General features: G+C 36.4%; 1 protein-coding gene across 4 annotated transcripts in view; it reads left to right on the top strand.

The window, feature by feature from the left end:
* The window catches only part of VPS13B (vacuolar protein sorting 13 homolog B), a 426,576-nt gene that overhangs the window by 316,878 nt on the left and 82,343 nt on the right, over nt 1-27,355 (top strand). For all 4 annotated transcript variants that reach the window (XM_030266479.4, XM_030266481.4, XM_002198879.7 and 1 more), the window contains exons 35-37: nt 2,197-2,334; nt 14,548-14,955; nt 26,813-27,012. In XM_030266479.4, the coding sequence (XP_030122339.4) occupies nt 2,197-2,334; nt 14,548-14,955; nt 26,813-27,012 (746 nt within the window). The remainder of the gene's footprint in view (nt 1-2,196; nt 2,335-14,547; nt 14,956-26,812; nt 27,013-27,355) is intronic.

Raw genomic sequence — 27,355 nt, forward strand, 5'->3', positions numbered from 1 at the left:
TCCCAGTCCTACAGTGCCCAGGTAAAGAAGAGATGACAGTGCTGCACTCCTTGGAAACATGACAGAGCAAAAAAATTCTCCTGAGAGTCCTGTGGTTGCTTTATTTTTTGCTTCTGTGCTTAAGTGCTGCAGTTCTCAGTAGCCTGAGGGCAGTTTGTGTAGTTAATGAAATATGTCACACAGGGATTTTCTGCTGTGTAAGTTCTTTTCATCAGAGATATTTTCTGCTTGAAAGAGCTACAACTTTGAAATAATTATTAGGTATTTAATAACATAAACACATCTTAGGATAAGAAGACTACCTCTAAGTGTATTTTAGAAAAGAAGTGTTCAGCTAAATATAGTGGATTTTCTGAAAAGCTGATAGAAGATACAGGTTGCTATATACAGTATGTGATGATCTCTTCCAGAAATAAGAAAAAATAATGGTATATTGCAATTTTTTGTACCATACTGGTACACCTAAATGTTTATATTAATACTTACAGATTACAGATTTAATCAATTCAGTGATGTTCATTGAGCAATATTTGGTCATTTTTACAGTGCTTTACACTATATGTTCTGCAAAACATTAGAATGTTAGCTGTTTATGATGATCTACCAGCAAAAAATATTATTTTATAGATCCAACTCAGAGACCCTTGTTCAGAACAGCTGCAAATCTGTGTTTCAGAAAAATTATGTACCTTGGTGGTAAAGAGGATGATGATGATGCGTAACAGTAGTAGTAGTAGTAGCAGTAGTATTTTCAGTATACTAGAAAAATGCCAGACACAACAAGATATTCCCTGAAACAGTTACTATAGAAAAGAGAGTGTGCCACACCACTCTGGTTATTGTAATTAAAAGAAAAGGGTTAAGAATCATAAAAGTGTAGAAATCCTCACGGAAAATACACAAATCTGTTGTATGCAGTGACAGCTCTTAAATAACTGTTGAGAGCGGACTTTATAAATGTGTAGCAGGAATAGTGGGAAGAAAAAGCTGTAATGTATATGCCATACAGTACAAATACTGCTGTAAAGTCATTGCCTGAAAATTGATCAAATAAAAACAAAAGAATGTGCTAACTTTTGATCTTTTCCATATAGATCTAAAGTCATGATCAATTGGTTTCAGTAGGTTCTTTGAAATCACATAAGGGTTCATGTGTGCCAAGTTTTATATGAATCACATGATAAGGTCAAGAAACACAAATTCCAAAGCTGGCTTTATATACCCAATCCACATATGACTGTGATACCACAATACCATATGTTGACTATAACAGTGAATATGTAAATCCTGTTCCTGAAAGGAATTAATTCTGTAAAAATCAAAGCAATTATAGCAGTTTTTAATTGACAGAAAAGGAGAGAACAGCTTCAAGAAAATCTCCTTAAGTTGAGGATGAGAGAGACATTCAATGATTAACATAGCAGACTTGATAATAAACAATTTATAATTTAGGACCATAATGCCAGAATTGAGAATGCTCATAATGAAGGTCATGAGTCCCGAAAGAATAAAAAGCCTTTTTACCCAACTGTTTTTACTAAGTGTGATATGTGGAAAATTAAGACAAGAATAGCCCTTGGATGGATTTAATGTACTTCTGTAGTATTACAGACTGATCAAAGGAACAAGGTGGTACCCAAGAACAGCAACTGATTAGCTATTGAGTGAAGCTGCAAAGGGACTGATATAACTGCACTGTTGTCATGCTCTGTTCCTGAGCTCTCATAGCATTCTTGTTTTTTTGCCTTTATAATTTACCTTTCCATTATTATTTTCTCTACTGAGCAATGATGATACAATCTAGTAGCAGGTTTTGAGCACAGATTCTCTCATAAGGAGTCCTTAACTGTCATTACTTAATCATTAATTAAAGCTGAAATTGTGTGTTTTATTAATGTGTGAAATTGTCTTGTTTTATTGATGTATTTTACTCATATTTTACTTGGTATTTCTGCGTGTTTTTTAAATTTTTTGTAATTAGGGCTTTGTCCTCTTGCCTGTGAGTGCATGCATTATTCTACAAATGCATCTATCTGTCTGTAAATGCAGATGTTATGTGAACAGTTATATTAGGTATAATATTTACCATATTACATTTAAAACTCTAATTTTGTCTAGTCAATTTTCTATGTAGAATTTTGTAATATAGCATATTCCTGGAATATAATTAATGACTTTGATGATTATTGTCTGTAGATCCTGGAAAGACTCTACCAGAAGCTCTGGATTATTGCAAGATTTGGTTGCAGACAGTAGCAGGAGAGGTAGATGCTAAAAGTGGTATTCCACCTCCTCTTATCACTGTGCAAATTAAAGACTTCCTTAATGGACCAGGTAAGTGCTGCACTTTAATCATTCTTTTCTAATGTAATCTGTTTTTAGATATGCACACATGGACACAGGATGGGGCCCTGAGCAACCTGTTCTCATGTGAGGTGTCCCTTCCCATGGCAGGGGAGTTTGAAGGAGATCAGTGTTGAGGTCCCTTTCAACCCTAATTATTCTATGACTCAGTGATATCAGATAATCAAAAATGTATTGTATTCCTGGCTCATGAATGTGAAATTTTCCTCCAACAATTACCCTGAATGAAAGTGAAAACTGGGGAATGGGCAGTTCTGGACCAGTCATTGGTTTAGGGTTTAATTATTAATTTTCTTCCCACAGTAAGTTTAGAAAGGCTGAGTTTGTCGAATTTCCAGCAGAATTAAGCCTGCCTGCCTCTAGTCCTGGAAATCTGAGATATTATTGCAGTTGTGTTTAGAAAAGATGACTTTTATAATGTTTCTGAAGATTTTTCTAAGCCATCTTCTCTTGGGTTTTTTGAAATCTGGATACATGGCTCTGGAAATTCCAATCTCCTAAAGTGCTGATATTGTAAAATCAAAAAATTAGTGATACTGTGTTTCTTTAATTAATGTAAGTGGTGTAGTGTAGAGGTTTGTTAGCATTTGCATAACATAATGTAACTTGAAATTCCACTCCTAGAGCATCAGAAATTCTTGCAAATTGCATTCTCTATTTTGTGAAGTATGTATTTATAGCTACATTACAATGAAGAATAATTGAGATTATAGTGAAAGATAGAAAATGCATAGTAATCATTTTCTCATATGCATGGTTTGTTGAATTATTTAACCTATTTTTTTAATCCTGAATATCCGTACTTCACACAGCACAGCTGTTATCAGCCATTTAGTGAGCAGCTCTTGAGTACATGATTTTCCTGTTCATTCAGTTACTTCTTCACACCGTATTACAGCACACTATCTAACCTTGGATGTGCAGCAGAATTTCCTTTGCATGCCTTACAGCTGTAGCATCTGAGCACTACAGAAGTTCTAATTTACCTGCACAACCCTCACATGGATGATGGAATACTATGCCCTTGCCATTTCACAGAAGATAACTGAGGCACAGGAGCATTAAGTGTTTTCTGATTTTATTAAGGTTACCAATTTAAAACACACCATTTAGCTTTCCAAAGTACTTGAAAATATAATATTTGATGTTGGAAACACAGCTCATATTATCGTCGGGTGAAGCAGAAATCAATTCTGAATATCAAAGTCCAAGCCATCAAACTGAGTAACCAGTGAATGAGACACACATATTTGGCTCCTGACTATAAATACTGTGTATAAGTAGCTTGAAAAAATGTTTTTTGCACACAGGCAGAAGTTTCAAGGAAACAATGAAGCATGTGAACGACCTCATAATTGCCCCTTTCTTTTTGGTTTTCTAGCTATCTAAAGACATAATTTCAGTGAAGACTTTTAAAACCATTTGACAATGCAGAGCTTTTGTTATATTGATCCATATTTGGGTACATTAATAGGCCTTTGAATCTTCAGGCATACTGCATGTTCTGCTGCCATTTGACAAAAAAAGTGGTTAATTGGTTAAGTGGTTTAATTTAATTTAAGAAATGGTTAATTGATAGTAATGATGGCTTTTCATTCTAATCAGGAACAGCACCAGAGGGGTTAAGATACCTACTGTCAGGGACCTTTTGATCACTGCTGCCAGAATAGTTTTCTTTTATCCTTCAGTGACCAGTTCTTATATGTCCTTATCCTTCCTTCTGTTCTTATATGTCCTCTGTCCCCACGTTTGTCAGATTTCTATTTCCCAGACCCTTCATTTGTGTATTCCACATCTCTCAAAGTTCTCACTGTATTTATTTCACACCTGAGGGTGTTTCCCTGATGCTGTCCTGTCAGTAGGACAGATTCCTAGCAAAACATGGAAGTTGGCACCAGCTTGCAAAGTATATATTCACAAACAGTGTAAGTGTTCACCCCAGTCTCAGCAGTTGAGATGTATCTTGCATTAGTGTTAAATCTCTCCCCTCCATAGTGTTTTGCTGAATAGGGAACTGGAAAACCATAAATTAATGCATCATAATCTTCAATCTATTATTCTTGCAAAGCATTTAAAACTTCAGAGATTTCTTCCAGGATCTATTGTTAGCCAAAAGGCTTTTTTTCATCATCTTTTTGCTGCTAATTGGAACTATCATTACACATGACTCAACGGTAATTTCTCTGAATTTTAATGAAGTGTTTGCCAATGTAGTATAACAGAGCAGCTCCACCATCCCTTGCAGATTTTTCTAACCTCAGCTGTTACCACTATGAGATCCTCTTCAAATAAACTAACCTTTACCAAGAAGCCTTCCTTGGGGGATGGAAGTTTCATTGGATGAGTAATGGAAGGCTCATTCTGCATGTGATTGCATCAGAACAGCACATGCAGAGAGTTACAAGAGCCTGACAGCTCCTCAGCAGGCTACTGGAAAATGAGTTACTTACTGCCCTGTGGGACGAGAAGTCCCCTAACCACAGCTTCTTCCAGGGTGAGGTAGCTTGGCCGTCAGCAGGCCTGGAGAAAGTGTTACACCACCAGATCCTAGCTCAGCTGGCAGTTGTTCTTTGAGGACAAGAACCTCAGCAAAGCTCCCAAGAGCTCTTGCAAGATCAACAAACAGTATGTGTGATGGGAGACAGCTTAGCTAATCATTTGAATAAATAAAGGCACCGATGGGAGACAGCTTAACTAATACATTGAATAAATAAAGGCACCGCTGCAGTAGAGTTATGTTGCAGGCCTTAAAGACTATTCTTTTATGGTGAATATCTGGCAAAGAATGCTGCTACTAAGTGACCTATTTTTTAATAACATAATGTGTGTTTCATGGTAATTTATGCATATGTGGTTTATAACTGTAGTAAGTAAATTGCTGAAATGCATTGAATGTATTGGAAGGTGCTGCCTGTTGGTTACAGATGATCAACTGCTCTGAAAATTCAGCACATTTTTGAAAGCTCTGCCTATGCAGACAAAAATATGCAGTTGGGATTACTATAGTTTCCTGTGTTGATTTCAAGTGTTCAGAGTTCAGTGGTTTAATTGTAATGCCATTTTTCTTTCAAAATACATTGTTGGTGTGTTGAGGTTAAATTTCAAATATAAGAACCAAACATGCCTATATTTTATAATGCAAAATACTATCAAGCAGTTAACAGAAAAAAATCTGCAAGTGGTTGCCAATGTTTGCTGTGTTAGATAAAACCAGTACTCCTTGCAAATAGTTTGTCAGCTGAAGTAGATAAGTAGATGGTGTCCCGCAGAAAAATCGTATGGTTTCACCACACAGGAAACCAGGTTGTCAGTCTATATTAGTTCGGAGATCAAAAAACTACAGCAAGTAGCTAAACTTGGAAACCACTAATTAAATGAGAATAACAGGATACATTAATGCACTTCTTGCCACATGAGTTGATTATTTTGTACATTTTTGGCAACTAAAGAAAAACTATATTTCTTCCAGATTTAAGGTAATAGGATCCTAGGAGAAATAAGCATTCATCATCAGGCCTGTGGGAACAGACCTCAACTTTAACCCCACAGTGTATTAAAGGACTAGTCGTTCTCTTTTTACAGAAACTAATTATGTAAAATTTTTTAAATTCCATTTGCATCATTTTACATGACCCTCTATCTTTTATATTCAGTCTGTTACTAGATTGCACATCTAATTTTTGTCTAATACATAAAAGTGAACTGTTTATTGCTTCAGCATTAGATATAATTCATTATGTGAGAAACAAACATGACCCTCTTGTTTTAATAGGTTTTGAAAATTTGTCTTTACCTTGTAGTCCTTCTTCTGGGTTTTTTTTTAATCACCTTTCTTACCTAGAAAAGCTGTCTTTGATGTAGTCTTTCTGGATGCAAATGTTTATGATGTACAGCTTTATAAAAGTTGCCTAAAATACTTATACACGAAAATTATGGATGCTTTATACTGAAGTCCTCTTTCCGCAGTAGTTTCTTGGGAAGGCATTGGGTTAGATGAGAAGTAATGGAGGTCCTTGATAATTCACCTTCATGAATAATTTCTGCAGAAGGCAATATCCAAATAAACTAAGAAATGTTTTGTCCCACTGAAAGATAAAGTGAGACCTGAGGAGCTGGTGGGTTTCTCTTTCATGCCAGTCCCTCCACACATGATCTGGGGACCAGGGGCACAGCAGGGGTTCTTGGCTCAGGTATAAAAAATGAACCGAAAAACCGAATAATCAGAACTGCACCATGGCACTCTCTCCAGCCCTTTTCCCCCACTGTTTGCAGAGGCAACAATTGTATCCATTACCGAGGTCAGTGGTTTGGAGAAACCTGGAAAATAGCAGCTACCAGAAACCCTCTAGAATAATATCTCCAGCAGGTGATAGATTAGTTGGAACAAATTGGAACCATTGCACTTCAGCAATCCTGGTTTCTTTCAAGCTGTTTTAAAAATGTCGTCATTTTAATACACAATATCAGCCCTGCGGAACAGTCCACAGCAGGTTAATTTGAATCATATGATGTATCACTGCCCTCAGCTGACATGAGCTCCGTTCCATGTGTGAAGCCATAATAAATCCATTCCCAACCGAGGCAAATTCCCTGTGAGAAGGTGAACTAATCCAGGCCTCACACTGGCATGTTAGCCCTCCGTAATTGAAAGCAGGGCCACCTGTTCCCAGCACAGTTAGCCTATAGAGAGAAAATTAGCATTAGATCAGATACTTAATATATTGAAAAATCATTCATACTACTTGCAAGTTCAGCTGTGGGCTGCTTAGCATGACATCATATATAAACCTAGGAATGTGCCCACTTGATCCCAGTTTAACAGTTTTGTTAACCATGGTGTTTGTTAACTTTGAAAGGAGAATTTTTTGATTTAATGAGAGCTGACACGTGAGAAGGGGAACTAGCCAGGGTGCAGACTTTTCTAATTAACTCTGGGTCATTTGCAAAACTTTTGAGCTTTTTAGTAGGGCTTTTTTTCCCCTTTGCTCTTTTAGAAACAAGTTTTTAAAGCACTGACACTGTAGCCATGAAATTATATTTATTTGATTAAGAGGGCAAAGAGAAATATTCCAAACAGGTGTACCAGCCTGTAGGTATTGCTTTGGACTTGACACATCTATTGTCTGTAAAATCAGTGTAATAATGAGTAAAATCATCAAAGTACCTTTCTAAAAACGGTGTCTATAACACTTATTTTAAATTTGGTTTCTTATATGCATAAGTACAGAAAATGAAAACTGCACACTGCAGCCACATGGATAAGTTGTAAAATATTTTCTTATAGTATTTTTCAGTGTATTGGCATTCATTTAACAGTTATTTCAGACATTAGCTCTACTTTCTCAAACCTTTTTTTTTTTGCCCCATGTGTGTCTTAATATAGATGTATTATTTAGCAGCTTAGCAGAAAATAGAGAGTTAGTATTTATGGGTTCTTTTCTTTTCCACAAACGTGCTCCATGACCTGGAACAATTTATTTCATCTCACTGTATTGTGCTTCATCTTCCCTGACTCTCTGTTGAGAGAGTTAATGTTTCCCTTAGCCAGGGTTTTCCTTTCATGATAGTGCCTCCCAATGTCCCCATTATAATTTTTGGCTTCACCACTCAGCCCTTGGCACACTTCTGTATTGTATTGTAGCTGCACAGTTGTTTAATTTCAGTCATCATCTACTGAATAGCAGTAACCCTCCATTGTTTATTAATGGCATCTTTGGGTTTCTTGACCTACAACAATTTATCTTGGTTTACTTGTGACAGTTTTAAAAAATTAAGAGAATCGCATCACTCCGAGCCTTGTCTGAGATCTCAAAGCTGGAGCTGTTAATGTCTAAGTGTCACCTTCACGCAATGTCAGTGACACACTAGGTCATGGAAGAAGTTGTTCCCGCTGGGAGCCCCCGGCACGGCTCAGGGTGATCAGGCTCCTGAAGGCTCTAGTTTGCCATATTGGCCTTGGAGAGCCCTTCTGTGGGGCTGCAGCACACAGACAGCAGCGGCTGGGAATATTGAGCAGTGACTACCAGTCTCTTCTAGTCTAACTGGCATCTGTCTCGCAGAAGCAGAAGGCAAGATGGACTGCAGATGGCCTCTGAAGCCTTGTCTCAAGTTTCTTCCTCATTTTCCCTTGATCCAAATTGGGAATGATGAATTAGAGGATAAAAACAATTAGTTTGGATTCTTCTTGCTTTTCAATTTCTCTTAATTTGTGTCTCTTTTGATGCTTGACCAGACAATTGAGAACAGTACAACTGGTCTTTTCTTTATATGTCTCTTTCCTATTTTTATAAATTTAATTTTTGCAATTCAGCCATTACCCTTTTGCTGAAGGGCCACCCTGATTCCAAATCAGAATCAGGACTCAAGATTACCTTTACCTTCCTCATATTTCCTCTGTTTAAAGTCCCTGCATCAGGATGGGTGGCTAAAGGACAAAGAATATCACTGTTGGTAAAATATTTCATGCCATCATCTGCTCCTCTCCTGTTTAGGACTAGGAAATTAAATCATCTTAAGAGTTTAGGATAAACAGTAATTTTTTTACAGAAGTACTGTATATTAGAAGTTTAATATTTTACAGCCTTCTTGGGGAAGGGGCAAGTGAGATCCATGTCCAACCTCAAGGAGAAAGACCTGGACTTTTCTGGTTTAGCTGTAAGTAAAAGATCCACTGCTGAATGAGGGTTATGGAAAATGAATCACTTCTTAGAAAATGGCATATTTTTCTCTCACACATTCCAACATTCTCAGTCTTTAAAAATATCCCAGTCTTATAAATGATTGAATCATTAAGGTTGGCAAAGACCTCCAAAATCATCAAGTCTGACCTTTGACCTAGCACTGCCGTGGCAACTAAATCATAGCACTAAGTGCCATGTCCAGTCATTTCTTGAATACTTCAAGGGATGGTGACTCTACCACCTCTCTGGGCAGCCCATTCCAATGCCTGACCACGCTTTCAGTGAAAAAATTCTTCCTGAACTGGACTTTCACTGGCACAGTTTGAGGCCATTTCCTCTTGTCCTGTCTCTAGTTGCCTGGTAGAAGAGTCCACTCCTCACCTGGCTCCAGTCTCCTTTCAGGAAGTTGTAGAGACCAATAAATGTCCCTCTTGAGCCTCCTTTTCTCCAGGCTAAACATCCCCTGCTCTCTCAGCCTCTGTTCATGAGATTTACTCTCCAGACCTTTCACCAGCTTCATTGCCCTTCTCTGGACACTCTCCAGCATCTCAGTGTCCTTTGTCTAGTGAGATGTCCTTTGTCTTGAGATGAGGCCCCACCAGTGCCCAGTACTGGGGGCAGTTGCTGCTCTGGTCCTGCTGGCCACACTATTTGTGATACAGGTCAGGGAACCATTGGCTTCTTGGCCACCTGGGGACACTGGCTCATGTTCAGCTCCTGTCACCTAGCCCCCACATGTCCTTTTCCAAGAAGCAGCTTTCCAGACACCTTTCCCCAAGCCTATAGCACTGTATGGGATTGTTGTGACACAAGTGCAGGACTCACATTTCACCTTATTAAATCTCATAAACTTGGCCCGTTGATCCAGCCTGTCCATAGTCAGCTTATAACTAATTTTCATGGCATTTAATTTCTGTTATTTAAGATTAAGAAAATACTATGGTAGTTTTTAAGTCATAGAAGTAACATTTTGTACATTAACTTATGGCATATATTAGAATAAGCCCACTGAAGCTTCCAGCTCCAGTAAGAGCTGGAATTTATCTGGAGCAACCATGCTAGGAGCTTTTGTATTTTTGTGTTGCTTAATCATCCTTAACCCTCTGAATAAAAAGTCCTTTTGAGTAATTTCATTATCCAGATTCACAAATGAAAATTGTATCTTCCCAATACAAATTTGAATGTTATGGAGAACAAGGATAAAATATTTATAACCCTGAATTTTTTATCTGAAGCTCTAAGCAATAAAATGACAAAGAAAGAAATTGCTTCAGACAGAAATTTCAGAATGCTGCTCATAGGTTTTCTTTTATAGTTGTTATGATTTAGTTCAAACAGACCATATTGAATCCATTGGGTTTTTTGTAATAGATTTAAAAATACATAATAAATGTAAGTAATATGATGACTAATGGGTCAAGTGAAGTTGGAACTTTTAAAATGAGAAAATAGCTGGAAACGGTTTTCAGGAAACTATTCCAGTTGATTTTTGGTCCCCCACAAGGTGTACATTAACATAAAACTCCGTAGAATCGCCTCTGGGACCTGAATTCCCTCTCTGATTTCATTATTCCAAAGTGTTTCTTTTTCCTCCACTGTTAAGTCATCTCCTGGTGTGGTGGGAGCATATAATAAATGTAATTTTTTAGTATTTATCTAATCTCCTTTTAACTCACTAGTTATTTCATCATTCTGTTTCCTAATTGCTGTTCAGAAAGTTGTGAAGGCTAATTAGAAACTAATAATTGAAATACATGGATTTACTGGGTAATCTAAAGAGAAGTAGTAAAGAAACTGAGGAAGAGAAAGAGCAATTCAAATTCTACACTCAAATGCTATACAGTAATCAGAAATTGCTTTGATAACAAGTAGTTCAGTTTGCTTGAAGCATAACCGAAGTAACTCACTTGATACACTCTGTTTGCAAGCACAGCAATTTTTTCACCTTTTTTTTTTTCCTGGAAATAGATAACACCTGGCAAAATAAGTTTTTGCTAATACATTTTAAATCTAAAGAATGCATTGGGTTATAATTTTGGTAGCCAGTCACTAATAGGCAAAGGAGAAGCTGATGTAATTGAGGAGTTAAAGATGACTTTGAGCTACCTTTTCCTCTGTGTTGATTTTGATGTAATTTTGGGCAATTCAAAGAGTTAGTTGAATTACAAGAAGACTGTATTTTCCTACGAGTATAGAATCTGCACAGTGTTATGTTCTGATCTTCCCAAGGTGTTTAAAATAATCTAAAAAATCTGTTACACTTTGATTTCTCACCCCAAAATTTTTATTCCAGTTGAATCTGTGTGACTCATTGATTTTAAAGCTCTTTTTAGTGAATTTTGACTGTCTGGTGAAGCTGCTGAATTTCTGTCTTAATCAACTCCTATAAATATCTCTTCATATTTCATCAGTTTTCATTGTTCTGTCCATCACGTCAATATTTTTTCCTTAGAAGGAATGTTAAAGTTTCTTTTACATTGCTAAGGATAATGTATTAAAGAGATCAAAGACTAAAGATTGCTCAATTGTGTTTTTTATTTTCTTTTTGAATGTTTCACTTAAAATACCAAAGAATCTCTTTACATAATCTTTAACCAGTTGTGAAAATAACCTATATCATTATGAGATAGTTAAAATATTTCCAGTGAAGGTTCCAAAGTCACATTTTCTGCAATTATGCTTCTGGTTGCCACCGCATTCTGTCAGGGCTGATTTACTGGATAATAATAATTTCATACAAAACTTTGTCAAGTCATGACAAGATTTTTCTATGTGACATGCACATTTTCCAAACAGAAAAGAGGGAAATAATTTTCATTTCTCTGATGTGCTGGTGGCCCTTTTTTTATTGCCTTCTTGGGTGAGTGGCCAAGAGCAGTGATAAAAGCACAAGCCCAAGTGCCAAGTGTGTTCCACCACTGAGCTGCATCAGTGCCCTGTGTCTTCTCTGCCCTGGCTGAAGGAAGCCCCAAAATTAGCTTCTGTCTTTGTGCTCATCTCCTTTTCCATCCTTCACACTCAATTTGGGTGTGTTAGGCTTTGGGTTAAGCCCTTGACATCTGTTGAGTCAACTTAGGTCTGAGAAGTTTTTGGGTGTCAGGGAGGTTTCTTGGTTTTTTCCCCCTTCGGGGCTATATTACCATAGGAAAGTGCTGGCAATTAGATGTGTATTAGATAAAGCAATTAGATGTGAAAGTTGCCATACCAAGGAATAAGGGTCCTCCTTTACTAACTTAGAAACTTAATTTATTTAGCAAAAGCAAAAAGTAACATCTTTTTATTTTACTGCTTTATTACCACAGTACTAAGGGAGAAATTTAAATTTATAAGGCAGTTGTTTGGTTGGTTTTTTTTAACATTTCATTTTCAAAACACTCCATTTGACTATTGTAAATAAATTAATGTCATAATGTCACATAGGTCTCTACTTTCTTCCTAACTCCTTTCTCTATTCAAAGGTAAGAGAGGCCCAGTGATGTCTGCATAGAAGGCAGACAAGTCTTGGGATATTCCAAGTGACAAGAGGGTAGGGAGTTTTTCCAAAGTACTATGACATTTTTCTCCCATTATTTTAATTAAAATGTCAATACATAAGTATTTGGAAAATCTTCCAAGTTGATCTTGTGTGGTTTTGGATGCCTGAAAATCCTCACAGAATCATTGAGGTTGAAAAAGACCTCTGAGATCATTGAGTCCCACCTTTGATCAACACCGTGTCAACTAAGTGCCATGTCCAGTTGCTTCTTGAACACTTCCAGGGATTGCGACTGCATCACCTTCCTGGGCAGCCAATTCCAGTGTTAAACAACCCTCTCCAATCCTGTTTTCTTCTAATGCCCAGCTTCCTAGCTTTGGTACTTGCCTTCCTGCTAGGCTCACATATTAGCTAGCGTTTTGCCAGCTCCTAGTCTAGTGTGGAAGGCTTTCAGTGCAAGAGAAAATATTTTCAGAAAACCAGTAACTAAAGTTCTAAGTTAAAAATAGCTTTTCAGTCTCAAATTTCAGTTAGCTGTAGTTTGTGGAATAGTGCAGACATTTTTCTAAGAATGTTTTGGGTTTTTTAGTTCAGTTATGACAGTTCTTACACAGCCATTAATAAATTTCTCTTATCTTTGTAGAAAATGTGCCAGATATTTTTTGGGGGAGGGGATCAGAAAAGTACTTTGTCACATGCCTGTGAATCTCTGAAGTCTGTATAAACTGGTTCTTAAAAGCAGCTCTGAAACTCTGCCCCTACAGCCCTTTCTTTACCATTGGTGCAAAAATGTACCTAAAGAATGGCAGAATCCAGCTCATTCGTTTGCATCAATGTAAGAGTAAGATATGATCCTGGACAACTCTAAATTAGTTTCTATGAAATATTCATTAATCTGTGTAAAACCTTCAACAGACAGTGTTTCAAAACTAAGTAGTGCTGTTTGAACGTTTCATCCAGTTTAGATATATACACAGAATTTTAATCACTTTTGGTTCCTGGGGTTGGGGCAGTAGCAGTCAAGCAGCAAAGGGAAAAGCCCTTTTCCCTCTAACCAGAATAGCTGTCTCATTACTGGTCAAAAACTGAATTTGAAATGAGAACTCCTAAAAACTGAGTTAAAAGCTGGATTTCTGTAAGGAATTGTTACATACTGATGCCGTAGCACAGAAATAAGTTTCAGCCTTCATAAAATCCTATCTGTGAAATAATTTTGGCAATTCCTACATCTTAGCTACCAAGATATCACATTTAACAATGTTGTTCATATTAATTGTGGTTCCTAAAAATTCTGTGAGTCTTTTAGTAGTCTGAGAAACACCAAAATCCTTTTTGGTGAAGAGACAAAAAATATTTAAAAAAAATAAACACTTTTAAAAAAATTTTAAAGCAATACATTATTCCAGTCTCCCTGGAAAATGAAGAAATCTAAACATACCTTAGTTTTTGTATTTGCTTTTTATTTCACATTTCATCTTGAAAATGCATTGAAGACTGCTGCATATGAGCTGTGTAGGAAACAACACAATACACGTTATTCACTCATTTAAATATGTTGAAAATGTTCACTGTTGGCTTTGGAGTTTAGTCAAATAGTTCTTCTTGATATAAAACTCAAGAGAATGGGAAGTATATTTTTATTCTGACACAAAATAACTAATGTATCTCCCATCCTACACACTCAAATAAAGTGTGGGTTATTCAGATATCTGTGGTGATCTCTGGGAAGAAGCAAGATAAAATCCACTTTGTGCCATGTTTCTTCCTTTAAACTGTACATAGTGACAGTTGCTTACGGTATTTTAATTATATTTTAATTTAGATTTATTGCTAAAAATAAATGTTATGTTTTAACATTGTTTTTTATGTATTTTACATTGTTATGTTTTAACATTGATTCAGTCCTTGTAATGAAACATGGTGGAAATATAATGGAAAAGCTATTTCCAGTCAATGCTTATATTTGCACACAGCATGAATAGTTGCACTATAGCTTATCACATTTCTTTCTCCAATTCTCCCCTACAGCTGACATAAATGTGGACATATCGAAACCTTTGAAAGCAAATCTCAGTTTTGCCAGACTTGACCAAATAAATCAGTTCTTGAAGAAAATCGTGACCACAAATGAAGATGTGCCCAGGAAGGAGGCTGCTTCACCAGCTGGCATTATTCCAGATGAGGACATCACTTTGATATCCAGACACCCCAGTACAAAGGACTTTCTACCTGCAGCCCACACCAGCACTGTGCAAAAGGCTTCATTACAAGAAAACTTGTGGCAAACCCTTTCCTGCTTCCAGAAAATTTCCATTCACACCGTGCAAATGGTTGTTTTGATGGAAACCATCCCACACCCCAGTAAACCTTGTTTGTTAGTCTCTTTCTCAAACCTCAGTGGGAGCCTGAATATTAAAAGTGGACATAAAACCACAGGTAAGAGGGTTTTTTTTGAAGTTGGAAGAGCTACTGGTTTGTGTAAGTGGTGGTCTAGTGACCATTTCAAAGTGTGGGGCATTACAGGGAGCTGCTGCAGCCAACATCATAAATCCACAACAGAAAATAGCAAATTCCTGATAGACTCTATTACCTAAGTTTTCTTTTCTGTGAGGGGGCACCCAAGTATGATTAATTCTGTAGTTAATATCCCCTAGCTTGTAATTACTAATTTATTGATGGAATTCTGGCTGAAATAGTGGTTATGAGAACCACTCCTCTGGTATTCCAATAATTTAGTACATAATTCAAAGGGCAAAATTTTGACAGTTTTTACTCTGTAAATAGATTTTCTTGTTAAGACCTTTGTTCCTGTCTTAAAAAAATAATTAAATATTATTGTTCAGAGCCCTGACAGGTGCTACTATGTAAATATTGGGTCATGCTGTTATTCTCCTCCAGATTTATGAAGTTTTCAATTTTTACATGTTTCCTCTGCACACCTGAGAGTCACACAGGGAAAACAGGCACTCTGGTCTCATTACTGAAGCACTGCAAGGAAATTTTATGCCTTGGGTACAATTAATCAGATACCAGAGACTCATTTAAAATGGAGATATTTTGAGTGTCATTGTAAATTGTTTTATTAGCATTTCAATAAAATTAATAAGATGGTATATTTACATGGTGTAGAGATGAGCCAGATGGAAGAGTAGCTTGAGAGGTAGAATGGTCTCTAGCTGAGAGGAACAAGTTGTTGGTCAGCTGAGGTGGTGATTTATTTCTTTTTCATCAGAAATATTTTTCCTCAGGCCAGCAAGTTTCAGTTCTTCTTTATTGTTTTAAAAGTTAAAAATGAAAAGTTTAAGGTTCATAGGACATGAAAACCCGTGAAAGTGCCAGGACCAGAAACTTTTGGTTTATCCATTAATAAACAGCAGTGCAGGCAGGAACAGTGCCTGTGTTCCCACGCTTTTCCACTCGGATCACAACTCATGCATAGAAGGCACTGCAACTGAGTAAAAGCCTTTATAATGTCCTTTAAATAGTTTTAGTTTTGTTTCTGTGTCATAATCCTCTTCCCTTCCATCGGTTCCCCTCTATCATTTGTGCATTATCTGTCCCATGGTACGTTATGGTGTCCACATCATGCTGCAATACATCAAAGCTGGGCTGCTCCCTCGCTGTTCTATAAAGCAATTTGGCAAACTCACACTGTATTTCACTTACCCTGGAGGTTTTCATCCTCCCAGAAGGAGGACATACCTTGCCTCAGAAACATTTTCAGTATGAAGTTCTGTTTCTTAATTCTTCTGGCAGTCTGAGGAAATCAATCTTTATTTTATGTGTTATAAGCCATACATGAATCTTCAGTATGGTCATAGTCTGGCAGGCATTGTGAAGTGGAGCAATACTGATGTCAAATCTAATGGAAATGGACATTAGTTACTCTATATAAAGAACTTCCATAACCAGAAAATTAGTAGACATCAACAGATGCTTTTCACATTTTTTTCCAGTTAAAAATGTTTTATCTCTATAAAAAGAAAAATACATCTGTGTGAGGTTTTGTATAATATTGTGATGGTACAATAAATTAAGTTCTAATTAGAGCTAAAGACACACTTCCACAAAACTGATTGAAATTGCCAAAAAATCTTTTAAGAAATTGCTTGAATTTTTTTTTTACAGTTGTTGATCTGAATTTAAAGTGCTGATAGAAACCAAGGTGGAAATTTCAACTTCAGGAGAGAAGATAAAATACTCAGTGGGGGGGAATGGTATTATAATCTTATGTTAAAAATCCTTCAGAGGAATACCACAGTTGCTAACTAGATTTGTTTTATTATTACAAAGAAATTATGCAAGCTAACCCAATTTTTAAAATTTTTTAGCTGTGTCTTGAGAGGAAGGAGTATTTAAATATCTCAGTTCTTCACTACTGTTCTTTTTATAAAAGGTTTTATAGATACACCTTTTGAGCTGAATAGGGTTAATGTCAGGTTTTTTTAATAGAATGAAACTAATACATGAATACTTCCCTGTGTCTTTGATTTTACAGTCGAATAACTATTGTGACCATCTGCAGCAGCTGCATTTTACGAATTATTTGCTGAACCAAGCTAAGCACAATGACAAAAGTAGTCATCTCAGATGTACTGTTAAAACAGAGGAAGAAAAAGGAGCATTGCTTGCCTTTTGTACAGTATGGCCATCTGCTGTACAGATGTTATTATATAGAATGACTTCAGATACAATAATTGTAGAAAATTTTCATTAAAACCTCAACAATTTGCACTTGTTTACTTGAATCTGCATAACTCCCCAGTGAGACAACACAATACGCTTGGGGTTTCTTTGGTTCTCACTAGCTTACTCTTTGATCCTTTTTGATGTGCTGACTTTAATAAACATAGTTTAAAACACTATTCAAAAACATCATGGAACAAAACTACAAAGGAACAATTATAGCAGTAGAAACTACTCTAATCCCTTACTTACGCAAGCTATTTTTAGTGAAATCTGGTTTTTTACACGTTTTATGTGGCAGTGTTTTATAAACAGTGTAAACGACCCCTTTTCCAGATGAGTTTTAATGCAGGAGATGAAGTTGTTTTGTAAGGAATTATATTTGCTAAGAATTACTGAGCAAAAAAAAAACTCACAAGTATATATATTGTTGGCATTTTCCCTCCCTTATAGGGGGAAAATAAAAGTGCATGACCTTGTGTATTGCTTTCATTTCTTTTCAGCTTAAATTAAGAAGAAATCTTGCTATCCAACTTATTTTTTTTTAATTATCAGTTTTCCCTCTAGACTTTTTATGATTACTGGTTTAATCATGGAAACTAAAGGCATTCTAGTTTCATTTTTCTTCTTAATTTCTTACAAAAATAAAAAGTTTTAGCTTCTGAAAAACAAAGGGGCTAATTAGTTGAATGATTTCACTTCTAACAAAATTAATTATTACTGTTGAACACTCACATTGCAATTGGATCAAACTAAAACACCTTTTTTTCTATATATCCTGCTGCGCTGTTGTACAAACCTAAACTTTTAGTGTGTCAAGGGACTTCATCTTTTGGACATTTTTCAGGTTTTACTACAACAGTTACTTATAACAACATGGTTACTATTTCTGTTAGAATACTTATGTTCCCCTCTGTCATTTAAACTCATGTTTAAATACTCACTATTTTGGTTTTAGTAAAGTAATACTGTTGTAGCTCTATTGCAGTGTACTTGCACAAAAAGAAGAAATAATTTTAAAAAACCAAAATCCCTTTTAAAAAAAAGAATTACTTTAAAGGAGGCTACCTATTATATTATAATTTTCCTGATGCACTTAAGGGTATCACTTTGTCGTACTGATGTTCAATAAAACAATGATCTCGAGTAATTTTATATTTTGTGGCTTGGAGTTACAACTTAAAACTTGAACCCATTTTTTTGAATACCAAATACTTAGCTTGGCAGCTTATCTTTACTGTTCATGAAAACCCCAACTCCAATAACTGGTATTAGACCTGGCTCAGTGATTTTTGTCCTCTGAAGTACGTGGCATCTTCCACAAATGCTTAGAGCTCAAATCTCGTGTACCCAGTCAGATCTGAAATCGCTTGGTAGTGTACTTGAGGTGTGTGACTCACTCCTTAACTATCACAGGGCATTAGAATTGAAATAAGTTTTATCAAGAAATACTAGAAAATAGAATGCAATTCTAAACATATGGCTTTCAGTTAGTTTAGGTTTGTGGCTGAAATTAGCGCTACCTACCTGCCAAAAGAGCAGATAAATTAAGAGAAGTTGAGGACCATTCTTTCCCCAAAGTGAAAGACAGCAAGAAGCCTGTAACCTCTCAGTGGAGCCTTATTTTACTCTGGCTGGACACAGGAGGGAAGTCATGCTGCTCAGTGTCTGAACTGAGAGAGTTACGGACATAAAATATTCCAAAGATCATACACAGAATTCCCCAGCCCTTTGTCCCATATGTAGAGATGATTACTTTAGCATATAAATAAGGGGGAAAAAATAAACACTAGTTGAGCCTATGATAATTGCAAGTATTTTTACTAAACCTGAAAATAATTACATATTTGAGATACTTTACAGAACTTTTAGAAATTAAATGCAGATATGAATTGGTATAGCACAAAGACCAAACTTCAATTTGGAGTTAACTAACTCCCCTGAGAAAACTCTGCTAAGGCGTTGTCATAGCCTTTGGATGCTGCAGATATGCAAGTTAGCCCATGGGGAAATAAAGCTTTAAATTAGATATGACTACCTAAAATAATATGCAGCAGTAACAAGCCATTTACAACACCCAGAAGGCATTTGTTACTTTTAGAAAGAAATATAAACTCTTTCCAACACTTGAACAATAGGAAATTAATTCTCTGTCAGTGAAAGCCAGAGAACAAACTAAATATTTAAATGGCCACTGAGGACTGAGGTGGAAGTGCAGCTTGTAGACAGCTATACAAATCACTAACAAACCTTAATGAATATTGGGTGTGGGCATCAGGGTCCTGTCAGATTTGACACGGTGTCCCAAGTAGCTTAAACCCAACACTCAGGGAAAGGTGGAGACCTCATCAGGTCTCTAACATCTGGGATTTTATTTGTCATTTTGGCATATCCTGCAAGCGCAAAAGAAAGAGTAAAAGGGGATTATCCTGACAATGAAATGAGTTACTGAATCTTGTGATAATGAAAAGCAGAAGAATTCTAATTCCTTTCTATAGTCCCTGAGGTGGAGGTGCGTTTATAGTTCTGCAGGAGTATAATGTAGGAGGGAAGAACAGATGGCCTAAAATCCATGAAACAAGACACCATCTAATCCCAGGACTGAGTACCACTATTAATCCTGGTCAGATTCCCTACTGATACTTTGTAATAGGGTTCAGAATTGCTACTGATGAGCTAGCATGTTAACTTCAGAGAGTAAAAAAAAAAAAATAGTTAAAACTTCCTCAAAGGTTTTTGTTCAAGACAGTGTGCACTAATTTTGTAGACCTGCATTTGCTGAGTAACTCAGCTTTAAAAATATTTCAGATGAAATTTCATTCAGAACAAATATGGTTGAGTTTTTAATGTCTTCAGTTTTTATTGTGAAATTAATTGCATATTTTTTGCAACTGGAATTTATTTTGATAGCGACATCCCAGTGTGTATGTGGCAGTAGTAGGTGTTACAGTATTTACATGGAAGTAAATTTAATAGACTGCTTAAATTCATGAGACAATAGATATAACAGTGAAAGCTGGATGTTTTCTTTATATATTTTATGTTTTCTATGATGTTCTTCTGGTTCAATCTTCATTTTTTAGTGTGAGGTATAGGACACAGAGGTTAGACATTATTTCCAATTGTAGGGACCAGTTACTTAAGCTGTTTAAATTGTTGACATACTGGTATGTTTCTTCTTATTCCATGTCAAGAATATTTTTATGGGATGGAATCACTAGCTTACAGCCCAGACAAAAGGTGCAATTTCGTAGGAAATTCAGGTTATTGTAGGCACACATTTCCACATGCTGCCTTGTGCTAGCTCAGTTACTTAAGTAGCTGATCAATGGGCTGAGTCAGGGCACTCATTTCTCTGAAAACTAAACCAATACTAAAGGGTTTGCAGCAAGATTGTCTCCTACAGCTGGTTCATTGGATGGGTACACTTTAATATACTTTAGTTCTCATGCTGGCACAAACGAGAATTCAGAGAAGGATACAAATGAGGAAGCATTGAAGGGAGAAGACTGGAATACACCTGGACCTGGACTGTCCTTGATCCTCAGGAGCCACATTCCAAGAGTGAAGGGAAACTGGTTTGTGAGGCCTGGGTGTATGTGTCGAGCCTTGAACTTCCACAAGCATAATTGACTGGGTTAGAGAGACCCAAATAGAGCTTAGCTGCTGCCAGGCACTATCTGCAGGATAGTTTATTTGTAAAGAAAAGCTACCCTCTAGTTCATGGACAATTTAGTTTGCTAAAGCAGTTAAAATTCACTGAATCAAGTGTTAGTGCCAGAGGAGCAAGACATGAAAGCTGTAACTCTAAATCAACTTTGTGGTGATTGTATTGGATACATTTTGAGTGGCATCCACTATTTTGTAATGCTTCATTTGCTGGACAACCATGCAATGTCTGATTTTTCAGTTGTGCTACGTATCTACAACTTTAAAGATCAGTGATTTTTGTAGGTACCAGCTATCTCCTGAAAATAAGCCAAAGTTTTCGACCAGCCACCTAAAACTAAGATGTGAAAATGCATAGACCTTTTTCTAAATTGAAGAACATCCCCGTGTCTTACTCTGTAGAGCTGGGTAAGAATTTTTAGCTGCTTTTCTGAAACCTAGTGTTACCTAAAAGTAAGATGTTTATGATAAAAGAACCAGAGCTGGACTCACAGATGCAAAATGGACACTGATTTTGTTGGTTTATATTATGCATTTTTCACCACCTAATTGGAATAACATAAGGCAATCTGGAGCTTTGCAAGCATATTCTAAATTACTGTACTCCAAAGACAGCCTTGACCAATAATTAAAATCCATTTGGATCTAAACTTTAATATGCCCTCTGTGATCACACATCACAAAATCCAAAATTACCAAATCGCCAAGCGAATTGAGATTTTTCAGTTATTCAGTATGCAGTAGTGTAATGAACATGGTGTACCTGCCCAGTTATTCTTTAAGGGAGATGAGCTCATTTCAAATAGATAACCATCTTTGACTTCCCTTCTGATTCATCACTGACCTGAACTCCATTTGAACCTTGTTAGACACAAAACAAGCAGGATTCCTGGCCTGAGCTATAAAATATAATTAAGCCCTTTTGAAATGATGTGTAAAAGAACATAGCTTTACCCCTACTATAACTACTACCACCACCACAACCAATAAAGTTAAATCAACCACTGCCTGTAATGGATTAAAATAATAAATGTTCCTGGATTTTAGTGTTTGAAGTACTTGAGGAAAACAGGCTCCCAGCAGCCAGTACCGCTGAATGCATGGGGACATTTATTAGTGATGAATTCAAGGGTTTGGCCTGTTTAAGATCATTACTTTCTGTTTACCGTGTGTTACACATCTCATGTTTTTACAGAGCCCATATGTGTCCCAATGTAATGCTGAAAAACTCTCTTTCACTAAAGAATAGCTAATTGGTAACATGTAAGTATTGTTCTCATGGGGAGAATGAACCATCATAAGATTCAGCTCGATACTAATGAGAAATCCAGTGCGGTCAGTGGATTGTTAACTAAATCTCTCCTGGAAAATTGTTCTTAAAATTGTTCTTTACTGTGCTTTGCCACTTGTTTGCTACTGCTGTTTCCAGACTTGAGTAAATCGGCTGTCTCTTAAATTAACTGCAGTATTTCCCCTGGAATTATTTTCACAGCTTTGTTACCCTTTCTTCTCAGAAGATGGTTTGTCAAGGATACTTGTCAACAGAGCATTGTAACTGTAGTGTAACTAGCCTGTTTGTGATGTATTTACAGTTTTCTTAAGAGGAAAGAATTATGTAGTTGTATATATATAATATAGTTGTACCAATATATTAGATATAACAGCATATTTACATTTTAATAGCTGTCTTAATGTCAATGACAATCTGAAAGTAGCTACTGAAGTTACAAATGTGTAGAGTGAATGTTCAGAACCAAGTATCACAGACTATTTCTTTAGTAGAAGGTAGTAAGGAAAACCACTTGCTAATTGGTCTTTAGCAGCAAGATTGTACCTCTGCCACCCAGGCATGGAGGGCCCATGGGGGAGCCTGGAGTTCTTCCTTCAGAGGGCACCACAATCCCTTGGGTGGGAAGACATTCGACACGCTGCTGCTGGTGGTGAGACCACATGGCTCACATGCCTCTGAACCAGCAAGGCTGCATCTGTGCTTTGGGACACACTCTTGCTTCTGAGCTGCCCAAACTCAGAAAAGCAATTTTCTTCATAGTGCTATTGTTTGTAGCAAAGCTACTGTCTTTTCAAAAGAGGGCTAAGTGCCAGTTCAGTGCCATTTGCTACCTTTGTTAAAATGCATGTGTTTTCATTTTCTTAAATCTCTTGTCCCCTGTTGAAGTTTGCCAATTAAAATCATGCTCTGTGTTGCATTAGGTGACAGTGCAGTGAATCAAACAGCATTTGCAGCTAAGGAAGAGCAAATGCACTGGGATTAATAGAAGGAAAAAAGCTCCTTCTATATTTCTGCTCATTCCATTTGGAGTTGGTTCAAATACCAACACTCAAATGTTTTTGAAAACAGAAGGTCCATGGTTTATGTCGAAACATTGTCTTTGTTAACCAGGAAGAACAAGTAGAGCTCTTTTTTCGTACCTGCATTGCTTAAACCCTATATGATTGTTACTGTAAGGCAGAGATTGTTTTTATGTATTTGCTTCATCTATTAAAATGGGCCAGCTCTTTCTTTCTCTATTCACATAAAAGGATTTATGCACACGCAGCAGTTTAACAAGGATGAAGCCTCCTATTATTGACAAATGCTGATGCAACTCTAATTATATATAAACCATAATCTAACTATGTGTAAAACTGTATTGGGGTACTCCGATTCTGTGAGATATCTTTGTAAATATTAGCATAAATCAAGTATATACTGACTAAAAAATGTTAGAATATCAAAATAAATGTCTTTAGGTAAATTTTTTTCACTGTTTTGTTATAATGATCTCCATCTTTAATTTTGGAGCAAGGTAATTTCTTGAACATGACAAGCTAGCTATTTTTAAACCCTCCTACATTATTTCCAACCATATAAAAATACCTGGATATTCCTTTTGAGCATATGTCATCATAAAAGTAATCCTTGCAATAGCACACAGAAGCTTGGTGTAAGTTCTCTTTTGCTCCATTAGTGTAGATGTGTTTTGTGGTGCTATTGTGTTTCTGACTGGAGTCTGACAGGGGAGGGCTGGCAGCATTTTTTAAATGCTGTCCAAAGCAAGTGCTTCATATTTATTAGTCTCTTGGAGGAGTATTTTAAAAGTCATGAAACTATTTGTTCCTAAAAGTAAATTATTGCACGTACTGAAAAGTGCATTGGTGTTCATGAGCCATAATCCAAACAGCACAAGTTAACTTATACATGTCACAGCAATCATTTATGAAGATCTATTGCTTCTTTGTGCTGCCATCTCAAGTTCACTTCAAATGGAGACTTCGATTTAATCTATTGAAACTGAAGGCAGACTTCCACAGTAGAAGTTTGTGAGAAATACATTGAAGGACTGACTGAAAATAGTGTGTGGGATGGCAGAAACAAGGGAAAATTATTTTGCATCTTTACTTTTCTGGGGTGATTGCTTTAGTCATGGGAAAGCACTTCACGGACTGAACGTATACTTTTAGGATTTCCATAGAAATAGTACCCCATTAGAACTTCTCTCAGACACAGACATCTCTTTACTTACTACTGCTTTTTAAGGTTTATGCATACTTGTTCTTCATTTCTTTTCTTTAAGCTTCCTCAAAGCATCACTTCATGCAAGTTTGTCTAAATGCTCTTTGCATTGCAGTTTTTCTAACAATGAACAGTGGTTTTTTTATACTGAATCACTTCATCCCTGAAAGGACATGTAGGTACAACTGCTAGAAAGGACAAGGGTGTGATTCTTGTCTACACAAGAGCACTCTGGGTCACAGCAAGAAAAATAAAAATCTCTTCCTGAGTTCCGGAGCTTTTCCTGGTATTTGTAGGACACAATCCATGGATGTGTCTTGTAATATTTCATGTATTGAAAACTAACCAAAACTTACTTATTCTTAATTGTTTCTTCATTTCTCATTGTTTGCTTAGCATTTGAGAAAGGCATTGCTGATTTTGAACCAGCAGTATTATGTGCTGAATGCTCAGTTCTGCTTCTAAGCTGTTGGATATTGTGTTTTCTTTGTACTTTGTGGAACTGAGATGACAACACAAAGAGACTGCAAAGCATAATCCTTCCAAGTGTAATCCCAGTGAAAGAAAACATAAATAAGACCACTTGTATTCTGGCATTCCTTTTCCCCTTCTGTTATTTCTGCAACTTGGCACATATTCCAATAAAACTATAGGAAGAAATTTCTCTATATTGAAGGATTGTGCAATAGTTACCAAGAATTTCTTCTCTTTAAAATCAAAATTCCATACAGAATATGAAGGAAAAAAAGAAAAAAGAATTGCCAGGTGTTGTAGTGCCTCTTAAAATAACTAACCATGGCAGGGTGTCGGTGTGTGTTGATACTACTTTTCTTGATTATAACTGAAATTCAGTGTCAAAAACCACCTTGAACAGATCTGTCCCACAAGCCTGTTACCCGTGAGAGCAGATGCAAGATTTCAGAAGCCAGCCTAAATAAAAAACCCCAAAGCTGGAACTCCTTTTCCAGTCAGTGACAACAGTCCTGTTGATTGGCATGGGACAATGGTTTGTTTGAGCCCTTGATCATTCTTATTAAACTCCAGCTGTTCAAGGGAGAGATGGTTTGAGTTTGTTGTACCTGCTCAGATAGGACACAGTTCAATGCCATTATTACTATAGGCACTGTTGGACCACCTTCCTAGTGTTTGCTGGTTTAAAAAAAAATTTATTTCCTTCCATTACAAAAAATAGTGCTTAGCATTATGAAACTGTAAGCCTCAGGATGCAGACTTCTTCCTTGGATACTAGGAAAGATTCATAGAAGTTTTATTGCATGGATTCAAAACAGTGAGTTGTGTTTTGGGTGGATTTTTCTACCAGCAAAGTTATAAAAATATAAAATGAAACTGTACCTTGAAACACCTGTGTGTAAGCCTTAGGTGGTTTTTTTTTAATCTTTTGCCTTTTGTAAATGTCTAGTTTCCTTAGAAAAATAAACTGTGTGCATTATAAAGTAGGGTGACATCCAACAGTCAGGGTGTTGAGTCCAAGTATTAGCACCAAAGGAGATAAAAGTTAAGCCAACCTCAGATGTAGTGCTTTCCATGTAAATATACAAAAGAAATAGAGATATTAGGCATGGTTTATTTTATTAAACAGTGATTTACAGTAGGTTAAATTTGCAAGAGCTGGGGTATTTCTAGATGATGTTTCTATCCTCAAAATGTTTGTCTTTAATGAGAGTATGTAAATTCTGTCATAACTGTAATCTGCCATTATAATTTTTAGGTTTTATGAAGCTATGTAAAGTTCAAAAGGTTATGAAATGAAAACCTTAAACTCTTTTCTCAGGAAATGTGCATTATGTATTTTGAGATAAGCATTTGTTTTAAATTATTTGAATTCAAACAGTACCCTTCTTCTCCTGCTAAGTACTCCTAAGTCTAGCAAGGTGCTATGTTATAGTAATTAACCTCGAGAAAAGCAGAAAGAACTGTTCAGAATCACTATTTCCTATCAGTTTGAAATATAATCAAGTGAAGCAGCTGTTCTTGTTTTTAATAGACTTTTTTGAAAAAAAAAATCATAGTTTAATGAAAAATGTCTCTTCTCATAAACCTTAAAATACTCAGAATGCAAAAAGTCATGTTTTGGCAAATGGTTCTTTGTAAAGAATGTGGATGAGACATACCTGCTCTGTTACAGCAACATGGTATAAAGTCTGGCTGGCAGTGTGGGAAGAGCAAGCTAAATAAAAAAAGCAGGAAATTTAAAAAAACTACAGCTCTCATTGCCCAGCTGTGATGTCCTTCCTTGGAGACAAGAGTGATTGTCCACACAAGTATTTCCATGAAAGTCAGTGGGACTACTTGCGTGAGTAATGGCTTCTGGGCAGGCTCATGGTAAAGTGAATTCAGGAAATAAACACAAAAATGTTGGGAGAGTAACTGCCAGTAGGATTAAATTTCTCTCTCTTCTTTTAGGAATCCATGGATCATCTTTAGTCCTTGACATAAAAGATTTCTTACTTAAAACAAGTCTCAAAGGAAGAGCAAAATCTCTGATTGGCCCTTTTTGCTGCTGTGTTAATGTGGAAGCCAAGTGGTGTAAGCACAGTGGTGATCCTGGTCCAGAGCAATCTGTTCCAAAAATCTACATTGATTTGAGAGGAGGACTGCTGCAGGTCTGTATAAAACTCAATGAGCTGGACTGGATCATTGAGTTTTCAAAAATAGATTTCTTTAAAGCCTTCGCATCCTACAACTGGTCGCTAGGTTGGGGATTTTTGCATGTTTGATTTGTGTGGTTTTTATTTTACCTTATAAAATAAGTATCTACTCTTTCATGTTAGCTGTTGATTGAAAAATTGTGTACTGTGTTTTGGGTTTGATTTTTTTTTAAATACTGCTTAAATCCTGTATCTTAGCTGTATGTGTGTGTTCCTTAAAACGACTGGATCAAATTACTAACACTTAATATCTAGGGTCATGTTCTGATGGGTGTGTGTTTGTCTGTCCATGATCTAC

Source organism: Taeniopygia guttata, chromosome 2, assembly GCF_048771995.1.
Source record: "Taeniopygia guttata chromosome 2, bTaeGut7.mat, whole genome shotgun sequence".
In the NCBI taxonomy this organism is placed as follows: Eukaryota; Metazoa; Chordata; class Aves; order Passeriformes; family Estrildidae; genus Taeniopygia; species Taeniopygia guttata.